General features: G+C 34.2%; 1 protein-coding gene across 6 annotated transcripts in view; it reads right to left on the minus strand.

Annotated features, from left to right (window-relative positions):
• Nucleotides 1-1,530: 1,530 nt before the first annotated feature.
• Nucleotides 1,531-16,633, minus strand: part of LNPK (lunapark, ER junction formation factor) — a 66,817-nt gene continuing 51,714 nt past the window's right edge. For 3 of the 6 annotated variants that reach the window (XM_023622035.2, XM_001500017.6, XM_014732543.3), the window contains 4 exons: nt 13,568-13,673; nt 12,249-12,319; nt 11,315-11,485; nt 2,897-3,915 (listed from right to left, as the gene is read on the minus strand). In XM_023622035.2, the coding sequence (XP_023477803.1) occupies nt 3,680-3,915; nt 11,315-11,485; nt 12,249-12,319; nt 13,568-13,673 (584 nt within the window). In that variant the 3' untranslated portion in view covers nt 2,897-3,679. Of the gene's footprint in view, nt 3,916-6,872; nt 7,009-9,688; nt 9,772-11,314; nt 11,486-12,248; nt 12,320-13,567; nt 13,674-16,633 lie in introns of those variants that run through there. The other 3 variants (XM_070242037.1, XM_005601601.4, XM_023622038.2) reach the window with 2 other exon arrangements.

Genomic DNA, 16,633 nt, shown 5'->3' on the forward strand with positions numbered 1-16,633 from the left:
GTAGGCAATATCAGTCAGTTTGGACCTCATCCCAAGAACAGTGAGGAACCATTAAAGGGTTTAAGTAACGGTGTGGCATGATTCATTTCCCAATTTTGAAAACTCATTCAGGCTGCAGTGCACAGAATAGATAGCAAGTGGGCAAGCTGGAGACAGGGGAAGCAGTTGAGACAGTTTTGAGATGATGGAGGCCTGAATCAGAAGGCAGTACAACAGTCTTGAAGAGCAAGACTTCTGAAGTCATTTGCCTGCATTCAAAGCCCAGATTTTCCAGTTACCAAGTTGCTTATTCTCTCTACACCTCAGGTTTTTTTCTCCTCTACAATCCAGAGATAAAAATCCTCATAGGGTTGCTGCCAGAGAACAAATAAAATAATACACATACAACAATTAGCATCTTGCCTGACACAGAGTAAGAACGCAAATGTTTATCATTATTAATGGAATGTTAATGGAATGGAGAACTGAGCATGTAACTGCAAGATGTTTACAAGACAGAAACTGACAGTTAAGATCCAGGAAAAGGGGGAAAGGGATGAGTGGATAGACTGGTTTCTGGCTTGAATCGTGGTGCTATTTGATGAGATGAGAAACACAGAAGGTGGAAAGTTTTGAAGCTCTGAAGGAGAAAACAGTGTTCGTTTTTAATATATTGATTGTGAGACATTCCAGCAGGCAGGTGACTATATGGCTCTGACGTAAAGGAAACAGATCCAGCTGGAGGGTTGAGAATCAGAGAGACAGACGGTGATTCAATCCCTGGGGGTTGATAAGAGCCAGCAGAGAGGGAATATGTAGCATGAAGAAATGCTGACACTAGGTAGAAGCTACAGCAACACCAACATTTAAAGGCTGGGCAGGGGAAGAGAAGCCTGCAAAGGACACCAAACAACAACGTGAGAACGCAAAAGCCCAAAGAAAATCGTGTTTCAAACAAAAGGGAGCGCTCAACAATGTCAATACTGCCAAGGAGGGAAGTTAAGGACTGAGTTTTCACTGGATTTAGCAACAAAGTAATCTGTTCACATAATAAATATGTGTCAAGCATTGTGCTAGGCCCTGGAAATACAGGTAAATAAGACAAATAAGAGCCTTGCGCACACAGACTTTAGGTTGTAAAGATAGACAGTAAAGTAGAAAACAGATATAATACTTACAAATTGTGGTAAGGACCTTAGTAGAGATAAAGTGACATGATAGAGAGTAAAAGCTTTCGACAGGGAGTTTGGAAGGGCATCTCTCTGAGGAGGGAGCATTTAAGCTGAGACCTACGGCAGGAAAGGGCAAAGCATGGTCAGAGAACTGAAAGAGGCCCTGGAGGCTACAGCATAACGTGGAGGACGGATGACGAGACAGAAGCCAGCCTCTGTCTGTAGCTCCTGCTGAGGGCATAGTGAGAAAAGTTTGAATGACGACCTGCTGAGCATCCGGAAGGCAGGCAGTTAAGATCACTCTCGCTACAGCACTTAGCAGCTTGCTTTTCCTCATTTTTATGCTAGCCTTAATAATCAGAAAGAGGACATTTTACCATTCTTTCAATCATTAACAGTTTATTACAACAGTATCAGAATAACCTTTTCTGTTTAAAAGGGTACTCTATAATTACAGCATGTTACCTGTTGCATTAATTTTGCTAATCCCCTTTTTAACCTTATTCCATATTTCTTTCAAAGATATTTCTCATAATATCTCCTTGATTCAGTCACTAAATTATATTTCTCTGAGGTACTCCTCATCTTCAAGCAATGTACATCAGAATTTGAATATTTTATAACAAGAAAACTCAGCAAGGTGTTACTAAAATGTTTACAGGCCGATAATGCACAAAAACTTGATGGAATTCATCAAAAAAAAATTATATTCCATAGTTTCACATTCCTATTTCCTTAAACTATGTATTTATATATATGTATATGATAGAGAAAAGTTGATGAAGAAAACTTTGGCTTGACTCTGAGCAGATGAACTATATGTTCATATTATTTTTTTCATTTCCCTATCTGCAAGAATTATTATTTATGGCCCTTTCATATTTCATAAAGATATCAATAATATAAAATGCTACATTTATTTAATATCTACTATCAGGCAGTGAGCTAGGCACATTACATAAATTACTTTTAATCATTCCCATACCCCAAAAAGTAGGTATTATTTTTCCCATTTTACAGATGAAAAAAAATTCAGAGAGGTCAGGTGACTTGCCCAAGAGTGCAGGGCTGGTATTTAAGCACAGTTCTGTAATCTAAAAACTCTGGTCAATACACCAAGATGCCTCAGACTATTAACATGTTGGGATCCCTAAAAATACCTATCAAATATAAGATATTAAATCATAAAGATGAATTTTTAAATGATAAATGTTATTTTATTAAATTTTTAATAAACTGTGTACAAGTTAGAAGTATTTTCCATATACACCATTCCTATATATTCCTCCTTTTGGCATAATAATGTGATTTCAATTTTCTTTTAATAATGCAAAAGAGAGATAAAAGGAAGATAGAAAAAAATAACCAGATTGTATTTAAGGTCCAAGAATTGCCATTCTGGGTCAAAAATTTTTCCCAGTTAATCCTTAACACACGTATTAAGTCCAATGAATTACCAGTAGCTGCCTTTTCTCACAAAACTCATTTGTCTTTCCAAACTAAAAATTACAAATGGCCTAAGGTTTTCCTGAATCAGAAAAACCTAATTTCTGATTAGAACCTCTAAATGTCGCTATTATCTGAATTTGAAAGGTAACAAGCCTGAATGAAAGCATTGTACTTTATTCTCAGCAGAACCTACAGATGTATTATATCTTGAGCTCTTCCTACCAAGATTTTTCAGGTAGCCAAGTCATCCACCAAGACACTATCTGAAAAAGTCTAGATGTTTAACAAAAAGAAACTGCTGCCAGATCATCTTTATTTTCCTTAACAAAACACACACAAGAACACAAAATTCACTTATAATAATATCATCATTATTTTACAAGTATAAATAATGCTCAGAATTCAAGTACAGTCAAGTGCAGAGATATTTCCTATATGTTCATATGTAAACATAAGCTAATTATATACATCATGTGCCTTTGGCCTAGCTGCAAAATGACATCAAAAAGAAACACTGCACTTGACTGTTCAATTGCATTCTTACTAAGAATTCATACCAATGCCTATATAGTTACAGGTACAATTTTCATACTGCTTAATGTAAATGCCTAAGTAGACATTTTTCCCCCTGGCAAATATCCCAAGAGTTAAAATTCTATCCATTTTTAATGATGAAGTATTAAAAATCTTAATTGAGTTTCATTCCTTAAAACAAACACTATTATAACTTATTCCTAACCAAAATTCTTCCTATGTCAAAACGGATATTATTTACAGGTCACACATATAGAAAACAAGAATGCTATCATGTTTGTTTACTTTTAGAATGGAAAAAAATATCTAAAAGTTCTCTAAACAGTGTGGGTCTTTGTACATTCAAAAGTTTCTTTATTAATATCACTTGCTTTTAATTTTAATACCTAGTAAATATAACTGACATATTGAAACAGCCAGGCAATCTGAATTCAAATGATATCAAGCATATCCTCAGAGTGGGGGAAAAATGCACCACCTAAAAAGCAAACACTGACATCAAAAAAGACTACAAATATCCAGTTGAAGGCACGTGGAAGCATTTACTACATTGTCACCAAAGATTCTCCACTTAGTTCAGAATCAGGAAGAGAATCAGCTCTGGGAATTGTTGATTTGGCCTCTTTCACCAAGGTTCCCTCATTCTCAGTTTCTTCTTGCTTCTCCGGTTCCTCTGTGCCAGATGCTTTTTCAGTCACTTGGTTTGTCTGCTCTGTATCTGATATTTTGTCATCTGTCTGCTCTGTACTGTTATCAAGAACATCTTGTTCTTCTAAAGATTCTGAAAAGATAAACAGTCAAGACTTTAGGAATACGCAAACGACAACTGCTAAATAAGGTAAGCAAGAGATAAGCATATGCACACATGGACTAAGAAATAGTAGAATGGCCTAACATTAGGTTTAAAATCTTTAAAAATATGTACTTAACTGCCCATAGCATATATGAGTTGGTATGAAGGAAATAAAAAAAACAATTTGGGGGAAACAACCCATAAACATACTTTTATCTAAAACCCTGTATTTTCATAGATTTTAGGAACTTTCATAATATTTAGGAACTTTCCTAAAGATGCATTTGAAAGTTGAATGTCCAAATATATCAAAGTCTCAACAGAATTGGGTGTTATAAGACAACAGTCCAGCACTAGATTATGCTTTCTGAAGGAACTGTCTCCCTTGTGCACAGGCAACTCTGTGAGCAATGTGTAAATGTGTACTTTTGCGTGTTTGTGTGTACATGTGTGTGTGGGTGCTATTTCCCACACTGATTTACATCCCTATTATCTAAGGACTGGGGAGGTCTGGATCCACCTTTTCCAAAGGCATAATAGGTCTCCCCTCAATCCTCTGCAAGGCAATTCCTCATGATTCAGACCTCTGGGTCAGAATACGCTACACATCGAGCAAGCTAGAGACACCAGAAAGGGTCTTCTGCACCTGTCTCCATAGCAGAAGCTAAGTAAGGGTCTTGGTCCCTACCTGAAAATTTCCCTTTAAACTCTCTTTTGCATTTCATTAAATTCAAATCCCTTAATAATAATTTAATAATAATAAAAATTTTATTAAATAAAGTCCTTTTTTTTTTTTTTTTTTTTTAAAGATTGGGACCTAACCTAACATCTGTCGCCAATCTTCTTTTTTTCTTCTTGTCTTCCCCAAAGCCTCCCAGTACATAGTTGTATATTCTAGTTGTGGGTCCTTCTAGTTGTAGCACATGGGACACCGCCTCAGCATGGCCTGATGAGCAGTGCCATGTCCACGCCCAGGATTCGAACTGGCAAACCCCAGGCCACCAAAGTGGAGCGCATGAACTTAACCACCCAGCCACAGGGCCAGCCCCTAATTCTTTAAAGATTAAAGTTTAAAGACTGGGATCAGGGAGGGAATGACAGGAGCAGAAAGATTTGGGCCACCCAATTTCCAAATCAAAGATAAAAATCCAGCTTTGAGGTGTTTGTTTTGTTGTTGTAATAAATAGCAACATCCTTGCTAGGAAAAATATGGTCAAACCACATCAGCTAAACAAATAAGCAGATTTTTCTACCTTCACAGAAGATCCCTTATGATATACTACAAATGTGACTGATTCAAAAAATCTGGAGGAAAGGCCTGTCTACATTAGTAAAGAGTTCTAGTTTAGTTCCTTGTATAGCACAGGCCAGAGTTTTGCCAAATAAATAAAATTAATCAATAGTTTTGGAAAGAAACTATGTGCTATATGCACACCTATTAATGTAGAAGTCTTACAAATTCATGGTTTTACCATATCAGTTTTAATACATACAAATTTTCTATATCTCACACTCTTTGCGAAGACTTTAAAAGTATCTTAAAAGAATTATTTCTTTAAACAGATATCTTAGACTCTAGTTTACAGAATTAATTACAATCTCTTTCCCTCTTTTTACATATAGAATGAAAGGCCAAAATCCCACAGTTAGAGACATCCAAGTTAACGAGCTTTTACTGTATGAAAACTTCACATGATCACAAAAAGTAGTAAGGAATGTTCACAATCATATTTGTGCCAAATGTCACAAAAATGCTATTTTTATCTTAATAGAAATTTAAACTGGTATTGCTGCACCACTTGGAATTATGAAAATCCAAGGTAGAAAAGCTTGTTATTTGAATGTTCCAGCACACAAAGGAAAAGAAGAAAGTACAAATGAAACTCTACAGACATGTACAGATCATTTCTGCTTCAAGAGCTAGCAAGTCCTTCAGTGGAAAACTTCAGGAGTCGCCAATGATTTGTAATTCTGCTCTCACAGAATTTATCCAGGTCGAATTTATTTTATTTTATTTTTTTGCTGAGGGAGATTCATCCTGAGCTAACACCCACTGCCAACCTTCTTCTTTTTGTATGTGAGCCACCACTACAGCACAGCCACTGATAGATGAGTGGTGTAGGTCCCTGCCCAGGAACTGAACCTGGGCCGCTGAAGCAGAGCGCATCAAACTTAACCACTAGGCCACCAGGGCTGGCCCCAGGTAGAATTTTAAGGGTCATGGTTTCACACAACTCTCTGGCCATAAAGCAATACTTACTTGCCAAAAACTTTAGAATTTGTTATAATTTACTAAGCCTTCTAAAACAAACCAATAAAGTCAAACAAAATGAAAAAACAAGCAACTCAGGATCCAGGACTAAACTCACCAATAAACACGTTTAAGTGAACACAGGCCCAAAGAGTTTGTCACATTCTGTCTGACAGATTGCCTCAGTACTGAACTTCAACAGGAGAGGTATCAAAGTTCATAGTTTATCATCTTAAAGCTTTGTGATATAACTGTTTTCAGAAACAGACACATCACTAGTCAAATCCAATTTAAAAATTCTGGGGTCTTAAAGAGAACTACAATACCTAAATTTTTAAATGTCTACAAAGGTGAACTCTAAGAAATACCATGTGCTGTCACAGTTAGAAAACAGCATCATACACAAAGCTTGCCCGTCAATACTGTATTGTATTTCAGAGAATACAATATATGGAAGACTAAAAATTGGTGAAATGCTGGGTAGGGCTTGAAAACAATCAAAAAGCCTATTAATGACTACTTTTCTTCCCATAGGTTAATTTTCAGAAAAGTAATTTTAATAGCTGTAACACTACAAAAAGCTGGTATGTGTTAGGATGCCTACAATGCAGCCATCAGCTAGTATAAATGACACTAACATTTAGTGTTTGGATGCCAATGCCATTTTGTAAGAAGTCGTCCAAACAAGATTTAAGTGAACTAGGTGTGCAAGATTAACAGAAAATTACATATCAGTTTAATAATGAAAGCAGAGAGCTTTATAACAAGATTATTAAATGTATTCCAAGAGTACTTACTTTATTTCTGTGGGGGTGTACCATTTGCCTGTTCTAATAAAAACAGTAAATTTTTGCTGTGAAGTTGTAGTTTAAAATAGCTTGGTGGTATAAAATACCTAACAGAAGATGTCAACATTTGGGCATCAAATACTAAAAGAGAAACCAGCCTTCATGATCATACTAATTAAACAAGCCTACTCTCTTCTGTGCAGTACCAGTTCAAGACTAAAACTGAAACAAAATTACCTGAATGACCTAATTCCATCTGTAAGAAAATTTTAAAACCAACTTCAGCATCTGTAACACCATGAAAACAATATATTGCAGTGTGATAAAATAAAAAATGACCCATGAAATCTGTTTCTTTCCCCTCTCCTGCCCCCTACCCCACTCCTACTGCAACATTCTGGAGAGAGAAGTTTTTTCTACCACCTGTAACAACCGGCTTCCAGTTGTTTGGGCAAAGCCTCAACTCAGCTAGGAAACTCAAACTCATAAAACTGAGTATAACTGTATAACAAATACCCCTGCCTCATCTATAAACCACACACATGCAAAAACATGTAAGAACGTCACCTTAGCTTTAGTTCTTTAGTCTAGCTCTTGAAAAAATAATTTTCTAAGAAAATTAAAGAATAGTCTAGCAAACAATTTCCTATATTTTCCAAAGGAAATAATAATTTCCACAGAAAAATACATGATTCTATTTAGATTATGCCTTTGAAAACCCCTCATATTTTGGTGAATTCATTTAGATTCTTACTTTTTATTTCTTTTTACAGTAATAAAAAAAATTTTGCCTTGCTAACACATCGAAATTTTGCCTTGCTAACACATCAATACCCACTATATGTGTTGACTGTAAAACTTACTCAAAGGAAATTTGTTAAATTAAATGGACAATTTGTCTTTGAACTCACAGGTTTTAAACAGAGCAGTTTTTACAAGATTTTTCTGCCTTAAGGAAAACGGCCAACTTATATTTAAGGAACAAAGACATGAATTTCATCCCAAAACTGAATCCAATGGCACAAGGAATAAAATTCAATTAAATAATAACTACCTATGAGAAAATAGCTCATATTCAACATACAGAATACTGTTTAATTTTTCACCATTGGTGAACAAATCCATTAGATGAGTAAGAACATCATTATTAAGCAATGATGTAAAACTATTAGGTGAAGGTGTTTTAGAAAAGGGAATCAGAAGGTCAAAAGATCTCTATGTCTAAAACAAACATGCAAAAACATACTACAGACAAGTTTACATCGTGAGTAAGCTGTACATAATTGAATAAAATAAAGGTACAAATCTTTTTGGATCTTCTAGTAAATACACAGAATTCAACAGAATTTACATTATCAAATAGTTCAATTTCCTAGGGCATTATAACAAAAAATACTAAAAATAGAATTTTCCCTAGTTCAACATAACCTAATAGTAACAGTATACTGCTTAAAAGAAAGGAAGGCAAGAGCAGAAATTAAATTACTAAGATAAATTTCACCTTATATAAATTTTACTTGCTACTTGTGATAGTATTGATTAGATTCCATGAGTTGTATCATTAGCAAGTTATTCTCAGTCCAATAAAAGCTATCTTCTACTAAAATAATTACATAAGATCTAGATAAATACAACTGAGCAATGAAAACAATATTAACATTTATTAAACATGCTAGCCCAAAATCACTGTACTGGTATACTAACAATGTAGCAACCTCATAGTCTAATTATTACCATATCTAACAAAAAGAATGCTATATACCAGGTATTTTGGAAAAAACATTAAAAAAAAGAAAAGAAAAAACCACTTTAATGTGGCGTAGCAGAGATTCAAGTATTACTGTCCTACTCACTTAGCCATAAAAGAAACTGAGGAACCTAAAAGCAGTGCATTACTTTGGCATACCATATCTAGTATGCTCTTAGATAAAAAGGCAATCCACAGTCCTAATTTCTTGTGTTTCTCTAATACTCTATTACTAAAGCATCTAGATATACAGTTCTGGGAAAAATTCTAGGAATTCAAATGAGCAATTAGTGGGAGAAATTTCATCTAGGTCTCCTCCTGTGATGAAAACTTCCCAAGATTTCATATGTTGTTCTAAAGAGTGGTCCAAAAATTTCAAAAGCCTTGTGCCTTAGCCTAAATGCAAAATCTTCCAGTAGCAGAATCAAGACAAAACTTAATTTCAAAGTCTTGCATCATGGATTGAAAAAAAGATTTCTTCTATTAATTCTAGATTATTCATATAAATGGTTATAGAATATTCATTGAAAGAAAAATTCAGATGGAAGACAGCTACCTTTCGGTTCCATCTGTAAATTCAATAACCTAATCTCAGCAGTTTCTGCTGCTATCAAGGAGCTATTTTAGTACTTTAAAAAACATAAAAATTAAAGCAGTAAAGTTTTCTTTTCAGACCTCAAGTCTCTACACCAGCTTCATCTTTTTATGAGAAATACTTCCAGTTGTTTACTAAAGGAATTCGTCTTGGAATCGATAACTGTGTATCAGTGTTGAGATAGGAGTCTTGGAGAAAAGTTTCAGTCTTCTGGAAAGCCAAAGTAAAACGTGCTCATAGCCATTTTGATGAATCCAAAGAGAATGTGAAAAAGTTACTACTCAACACTAACTTAAACAAATGGAATTGTTGCTTCAGTTTCTAGCACTATGGAGTTGTCAGACCCTGCCTCAAGTTTTGTCTTCACCTATTAACGTTACCTTATTAGGGTTGAGTTTGAGCCAGTTAGACTTCATTCCAGAGATTTCAGACAGAAAATGGGACATCTGGGGTATTGCTCCTCCTAGATTAGATGAGAAGGAAAGGTATGGCTGGGTGTTGTTTGCTAACTATCCATCTAGACCTTAGCAGAAGATATAAAGCATGGGACTCAGTATCGAGAGTTTTATTTTGTTGCTGTTTTTTCTTTTTTTCATCCCAACTGTTGGCTTTCAAATATTCACTTTAGCCTTCATAAGCAAGGTTACTCTTGGAAAGAGCTTCGATTTTTCCTCTAGGCATCTTCAGTATGAAATTCTTTAATTTTCAGTTCCAAGAGGCTGCAATGGCAAGGCAGATGATTTGCATGTGACAGCATGCAGCTCAGAGCATGACTTAAGCAAAAGAAAAAATCTGATATTGTGTTTGGAGTTGATGCTGCAGACCTGGAGAAGACGAATGCACTGATTCAGCGCTGGAAGTATACAGGCCTCTTGTCATGGCTATCTGTATTCCAATTCATTTTGATATTTGTTAGTAAGCCAAAAGCCAAGCCCAAGTCAACACATGTATTTTCACTCTTCAAAGTTTAAAAAAAGAAGACACTCAAATTTTCAGCCTAAACTTCTAATATCTGAAAATTCCTTGCCTCATATTATTCTTGGTTAAAGCAATTTTTTCACTGATCAATGCTTTTATAAAGAAGAAATCAAATATACGTAAATGATAATTCCTAGAAATTAAAAGGATGAATACTAACTGCTAAATAAACTATGTGAACTAAACTTTCAATGTGGATTTTTTTTCTATACCAAGTATAGAACCAAAATATCATGGCCTGTCTCATAATTTCAGCAATCTTCATAATTCAGACCTGCTTAAAAAGTAACTCCTCACCTAATACTAACAGCAAGAAATAGTTAACAATTAACAGTCAGATCTTCCATCTCATCTTTTCTATTTTTTCATGAAAGTTCCTCAAGAATTCCTAAAACAGGATTGCAAGATGAGTTCTAAAACCGAATAAATTCTGGCTCTCTAAAATAAGGTGATTTTACATTAAAGGCATGCATCAGCAATGTTAATCTTGTGGACCTTGATAAATTGTTTGTTTCAAAGGAACACCAGTTCTACTGACACAGTCATCCCAAGAATGCAACGATGACTTTTCAATTCCAAAGTTTCCTCCTTTCTGGTACCTTCTACCAAGTCAAGTGGTAGGCACAAATTTATTTTATCAATGTTCATTACAAATCTTATAAGAATTCCACCCTTATAAGTCATTGTTTCATAATTCTCATAATCTGCTTCATTTAAATAAACTGAAAAAAATGATTCCATGAAAACATTACTAGTCAAATCTCCCAACAGTTATTAGAAGTCGTCGCTCCATAAACAATGCTTACTTAGCTGTAGCTAGATGCTGCTTAACACAATAGAACCTGAATTTTAAAACTGAAACACATCATACCAATCACACAGGAGGCTACAGTATCATAGCAAGAGCTGATAGATGCATGCTGCTACATCTGATAAATTAATCTATTCCTATCTAAAAGCATTATGCTTTTATTGTTAAATAGCAAACACTATTAGGGGACAAAATTTCTTAATTAACATATTCATACCTTCACTGATCTGGTTCTCTGATGAAATCACACTTCCTGAGGGCAAGTGACCAACTGAACTTGGGCCTTCCACTGCCTGCCTCTTCTCAAAACTAAACTCTGGAAGTCTCGGAGCCTGGGGTCTGGTTTTTCTTGCAGGATTCAAGAAAAAACAGTAGGCACATCGAAAAGCTGCAGAGAATTAAAAAAATAAAACCAGAAACCAAAGAAAATTCAAGGACTAATCAGATAACTTTCAGGATCACTTTTGTAAATAGTCAAAGAACCCTTGAAAAGTTAGTTATCCCTTGTGAAATTGGTTTTAATAACATTATAGCAGGTGTTCTAACCAAAGCTAATTTTAAAGTATATTTTCTAATTACTATTAGAATTAGAATATTAATTTTAAAGCAGAAAAGATAGTAAGTTATATATCAAGTTAACTAATAGCAGAACAATAGTGATGTAAATGTATTATAGAAATTACATTTCTAGTCAAAAGAATCATTAGGTATTTTAAAATCCAGAACCTTGCTCATTTGCCCAAGAAAATGTAGTATGCCATATTTGAGAAGCATAATTAATTAAGTATAATATTTTTTAATAGTGGCTGCATTTGAGAACCATTTGAGGAGGTTTAAAAACAATGCTGATGCTTAGACCCTATCCCAGATCGATTAAAGGAGACCCTTTGCAGGTGGGTCTTGGGCATCATAATTTTTAAAAGCTCTTCTGGTGATTCTGATGCACAGTGAAGTCTGAGAATAACTAGCCTAGAGGTTGTACATTGTATGAGGGAAAAACCTTAGCTATCTTTTCTGCTTTGCTCTGTGTTCTAAATAAGGACAATATGCCTGAACAATATGTACAGAGACAGTCGCTAAAATAAAATGATTGGCATAGAAAAAATATTTAAGGGTAAAATATTTAAATCTAACTGCCCCATAATTCTTACCAATGTATTCAAATTCTTCTTTCAAGGCCATGCCATTATGAGAAAAACACTGCTGACATATGAGGGCATACCTGCACCAAAAGGAAACACGAACAGGCCAGTTACAAATGCAGACGAAGCCCAGAGGAAAGGCTGCTTTCAGCCATTACGGCTAATTTATATCTTAACATAGCTAAATATGTCATAGTAAACAATACTCTTTAAACATAACCACAGCCACAAATTCAACCATTTTAAAATATAATTTATATGTCAAATTAAAAATAAATAAGTAACAGTCAAATGAATATATACTTACTAAGTTAGCAGAAACACATTTGATAACAGAATACTTAAATTTCAGAATTTCCTAACATATATTCCTGGGGATGATAGACTCCAAATCTGTGGTCAGAGAGGACTGGAAAAGGTGGAACCCCTTAGGGATTCACAATGAATATTATTAAAACCTCGGAGAAGTCTTGCACTAAAGAAATGAATTTAATGTTTTTAGTACAATCCAAAAGTTACTTTCTGTACATCATGATTCCTGTATCTATCCCAGTTACATTTAGACATCTTCCTCATTTTCTGTTTATATACTCTCTCTGTTCTCTGTGTACGTATTTAACAAATTACTTGGTCCCATCAAACAACATTCTATCTGTTTGAACAGCATACCATTTATTATATTAAATTCTAGTCCCATTATTAAAATGATAATATTAACCAATAACCTTATCAAATATCTACTCTACTACCCTAAGAATTTTTTAAAAGTCTATACTATGAGAATTATCTGCTCATATCATATCTATCTTCCTAGAGTTACTGTAAAGATCAAATAGGATAATATTGGAAAGGCATTTTGAGAACTGTAAGTGCAAATACATGTAAATTATCTTCATGTTATTAAAATTATCACCATCATCAAGTCCAGTACTGACATCTTCTTATAACCTACCAAGTTTTCACTATTTGTGTTTTCTTCAAGTTTAAAAGTTTCAATGAAATTATTCAATTTCTCTAAAAATAATGTTATAGTAGGTTATAATATAGTAAGGTTACAACATTTTTTCTGTCTTTTATTTATATATATACACATATATGTATGTATTTTCTTTGTTTTATCTAGATACTTTATCTGAACACCTACTGAGAAACAATCGAATACATACTCTTTTACAAGGCTATAAAATATAATGTTCTAAAATTAGGAAACAACAGCCACAAAACTATAGAAAATTTAGTGCATCTGCACACATACACACACACACACACTCTCTGACCAACAAACTCTTTCTTCGTTTTCATTTATCTACCACCCTAGTAAACATTACCTGTTCTGCGGACCATCACCAACTAAATATTCAACAATTCTATCCAAAGCACCTCGTTCTCGGGGGAGAATGGGTCTTGCTAAAGGTGGGCCTGGAGGATGAAGACCTAGCAAATAAATAAATACATACAAAACTTATATGTACAAAATACGTTTAAATTTTAATTCAGTTACCAAGAACTATATTTGCTTATCAGAACTTTTAAAATATTTTAACAAAACAAAAATAATATCCTTATAAATCTCTATAGACCATCCAAATTTTCATGAAAAATACTACACTACAAAAAATATGTTTAAGTATGTGCTATTATATCAGAACCACCAACATAATCTATTAAGAAATGAAACTATGCTGGGTTCTGCACAAACTAATTTTAAAAATGCCCAAACTCTTAACAGCTTATGTAATAATAAATTAGGAGACTTCCACTTTGGGCCATAATAGAGTAATAAGCGTCAGATTTACCTTCCAACGTAAAACAACTAAAATACTGTGCAAAATATATGATACTACAGTTTTAAAGACACTGCATATCAGGCAATGCAGGATAAAGACCCCTGAGAGACAAAAAGCAAGTAAGATGAGCCCTACAATTGCCCCAGCTTGTTGCCTAGAGAGAGTTTCCAGCCAGCAGCTCAGTGAGGGTAAACCCAGGTGAAGTGCATCAGTCTCTCTGAGTTGAGGAGATAAAGCTGGAACTCTGGGGAAGCCAAAGCAGCTTGAGTTCATAAGAAAGAGTACCAGGGATGAGAGCAAGAACACCAAAGATCTGCAGAGGATCCCCGAGACTATTCAGCAGAGTACTGATTGGTGCATGCGTCTGAGGACAGAGAAAGAACTACCCCCGAATATTAAAGGCAACGGTGCTCATATGGGGCCAAAAGTATTGCATGTTGCCACCAGTCAGGGTGGAAAACTTCACACAGGTCACTGGGTAAGTATTCAGAGGAGTTTTGTATAGGGATTTAAAGACATCCAGCATCCAGTAAGGTAAAATTCACAATGTCTGGCTTCAAATCAAAATTACTAGACACGAAAAAAAAGCAAGAAAATACAACCTGTAGTGAGAAAAATCAAAGTGATCCAGAAATGATGGAGATGATAGAATTAGTAAATATATTAAAACACTTATTATGACCATATTTCATATGCTTGAGAATCTAGAGGAGAGATTCAGTACGTTAAGTAGAGACATGGAAAAAATTTAAAAGACACAAATTGAACTTCTACAGATGAAAACTACAATGTCTAGGATAGAAAAATCCACAGAAGGGATGAATAGTAGTTTGGGACATTACAGAAAAAAATATTAATAAACTTGAAGACAAAGCAATAGATACCATACAAAATGAAACATAGAAAAAAGACTACAAATTTTTTTAAATGAACAAATCATCAGCAAGCTGTAGAACCACCTCAAGCAGCCAAATATACATATAACTGGAGTCCAAAAGAAGAGAGAGAAGGAAAAGAAAAAATATTTAAAGAAATAATGCACAAAAATTTTCCAAATTTGATGAAAGCTATAAACCCACGGATCCAAGAATATAAACAGACCCTAAGCACAAGAAACATAATTCTGCACCAAGGCACACCATAATCAAATTGCTTAAAATCAGTGATAAAGAGAAAATCTTAAAAGCAGTCAGAAAAAGATATATATGCACACAGAAACAGAGATAAGAATGACAGTAGATTTCTCATCAGAAAATAAGAAAGCCAGAAGACAGTGAAACAGCATCTTTAAAGTCTGGAAGGAAAAACCATTAAATTAGAATTCTGTATTAGTCAAAACACCTTGTAAAAATGAAGGCAAATGAAGACTTTTTCAGAAATACAAAACTGAAAGAATTCATCACTAGCAGAACTGCGCTAGTGGTTAAAAAGAAATGTTAAAAGAAGTCCTTCAGGCAGAAGGAAAATGAAGCCAGACAGAAGCTTAGTCTACACAAAGGAAAGAGGAGTACCTGAAATGGTCACCATGTGGGTAAATACACAAAAATTTCATTATTTAAATGTCTTTAAAAGATAATTGATGGCTTAAAGGAAAAATAATAATTCGTTTGGAGGTTCATAACATGTAGAAGCAAAGTGTTCTGACCACAACAGCACAAAGGCCAGGAGAGGAGAAAGTATACTATTGTTACGTTCTTTAACTATATGTGAATTGGTATCATACTACTTGAAGGTGAACTGTGATAAACTAAAGATATATACTATAAACCCCAAAGCACCCCACTAAAATAACACAAAAAAAAGCAATATAGCTAACAAGGCAACAAAAAAAGATAAAATGGAATCATAAAAGATACTCAATCCAAAAGAAGACAGAAAATGAGGAGAAAGGTAACAGAATAGATGAAACAAATAGAAAAAAAATAGCACAATAGAAAAACTTAAACTCAAATCCAAACATACCAATCATTACATTAAATGTACGTGGCCTGAACATCCTCATTATGAGGTAAAGATTGTCAGAATGGATAAAAAAACATCCTCATTATGAGGTAAAGATTGTCAGAATGGATAAAAAAGCAAGACCCAATACATACTACTTACAAAAAACCCACGTTAAACATAAATAGGTTAAAAGTAAATGATGCAAAAATATATAAATATACTAACACTAATCAAAAGAAATCTGGAGTAGCTATATTAATATCAAGCAGAGAAGATTTTAGAGCAAAGAATATCATCAGAGATAAAAAGGGTAACTTCATAACAACAAAGGAGTCAATTCAGTAACATTACAATTCATGACATAATAATCCAAAACATATATGTGCATCATAACAGAGCTTCAAAACACATGAAACAAAAACTTATAGAATTACGAAAAGAAACAAAGACACAACTATAGTTGGAGATTTCAACAGCTTTCTCTCAATAACTGACAGAATAAACAAACAGAAAATCAGACATGATATAGGAGACTTGAACAACCTTATCTACTACCAATTTGACCTAATTGACATTTACAGCCACTCTACCCAAAAGGAATATATTCTTTTCTAGTGAACATAAAACATTTACCAAGACAGATGATATTCTGAGACATAAAAC

Source organism: Equus caballus, chromosome 18, assembly GCF_041296265.1.
Source record: "Equus caballus isolate H_3958 breed thoroughbred chromosome 18, TB-T2T, whole genome shotgun sequence".
NCBI lineage: Eukaryota > Metazoa > Chordata > Mammalia > Perissodactyla > Equidae > Equus > Equus caballus.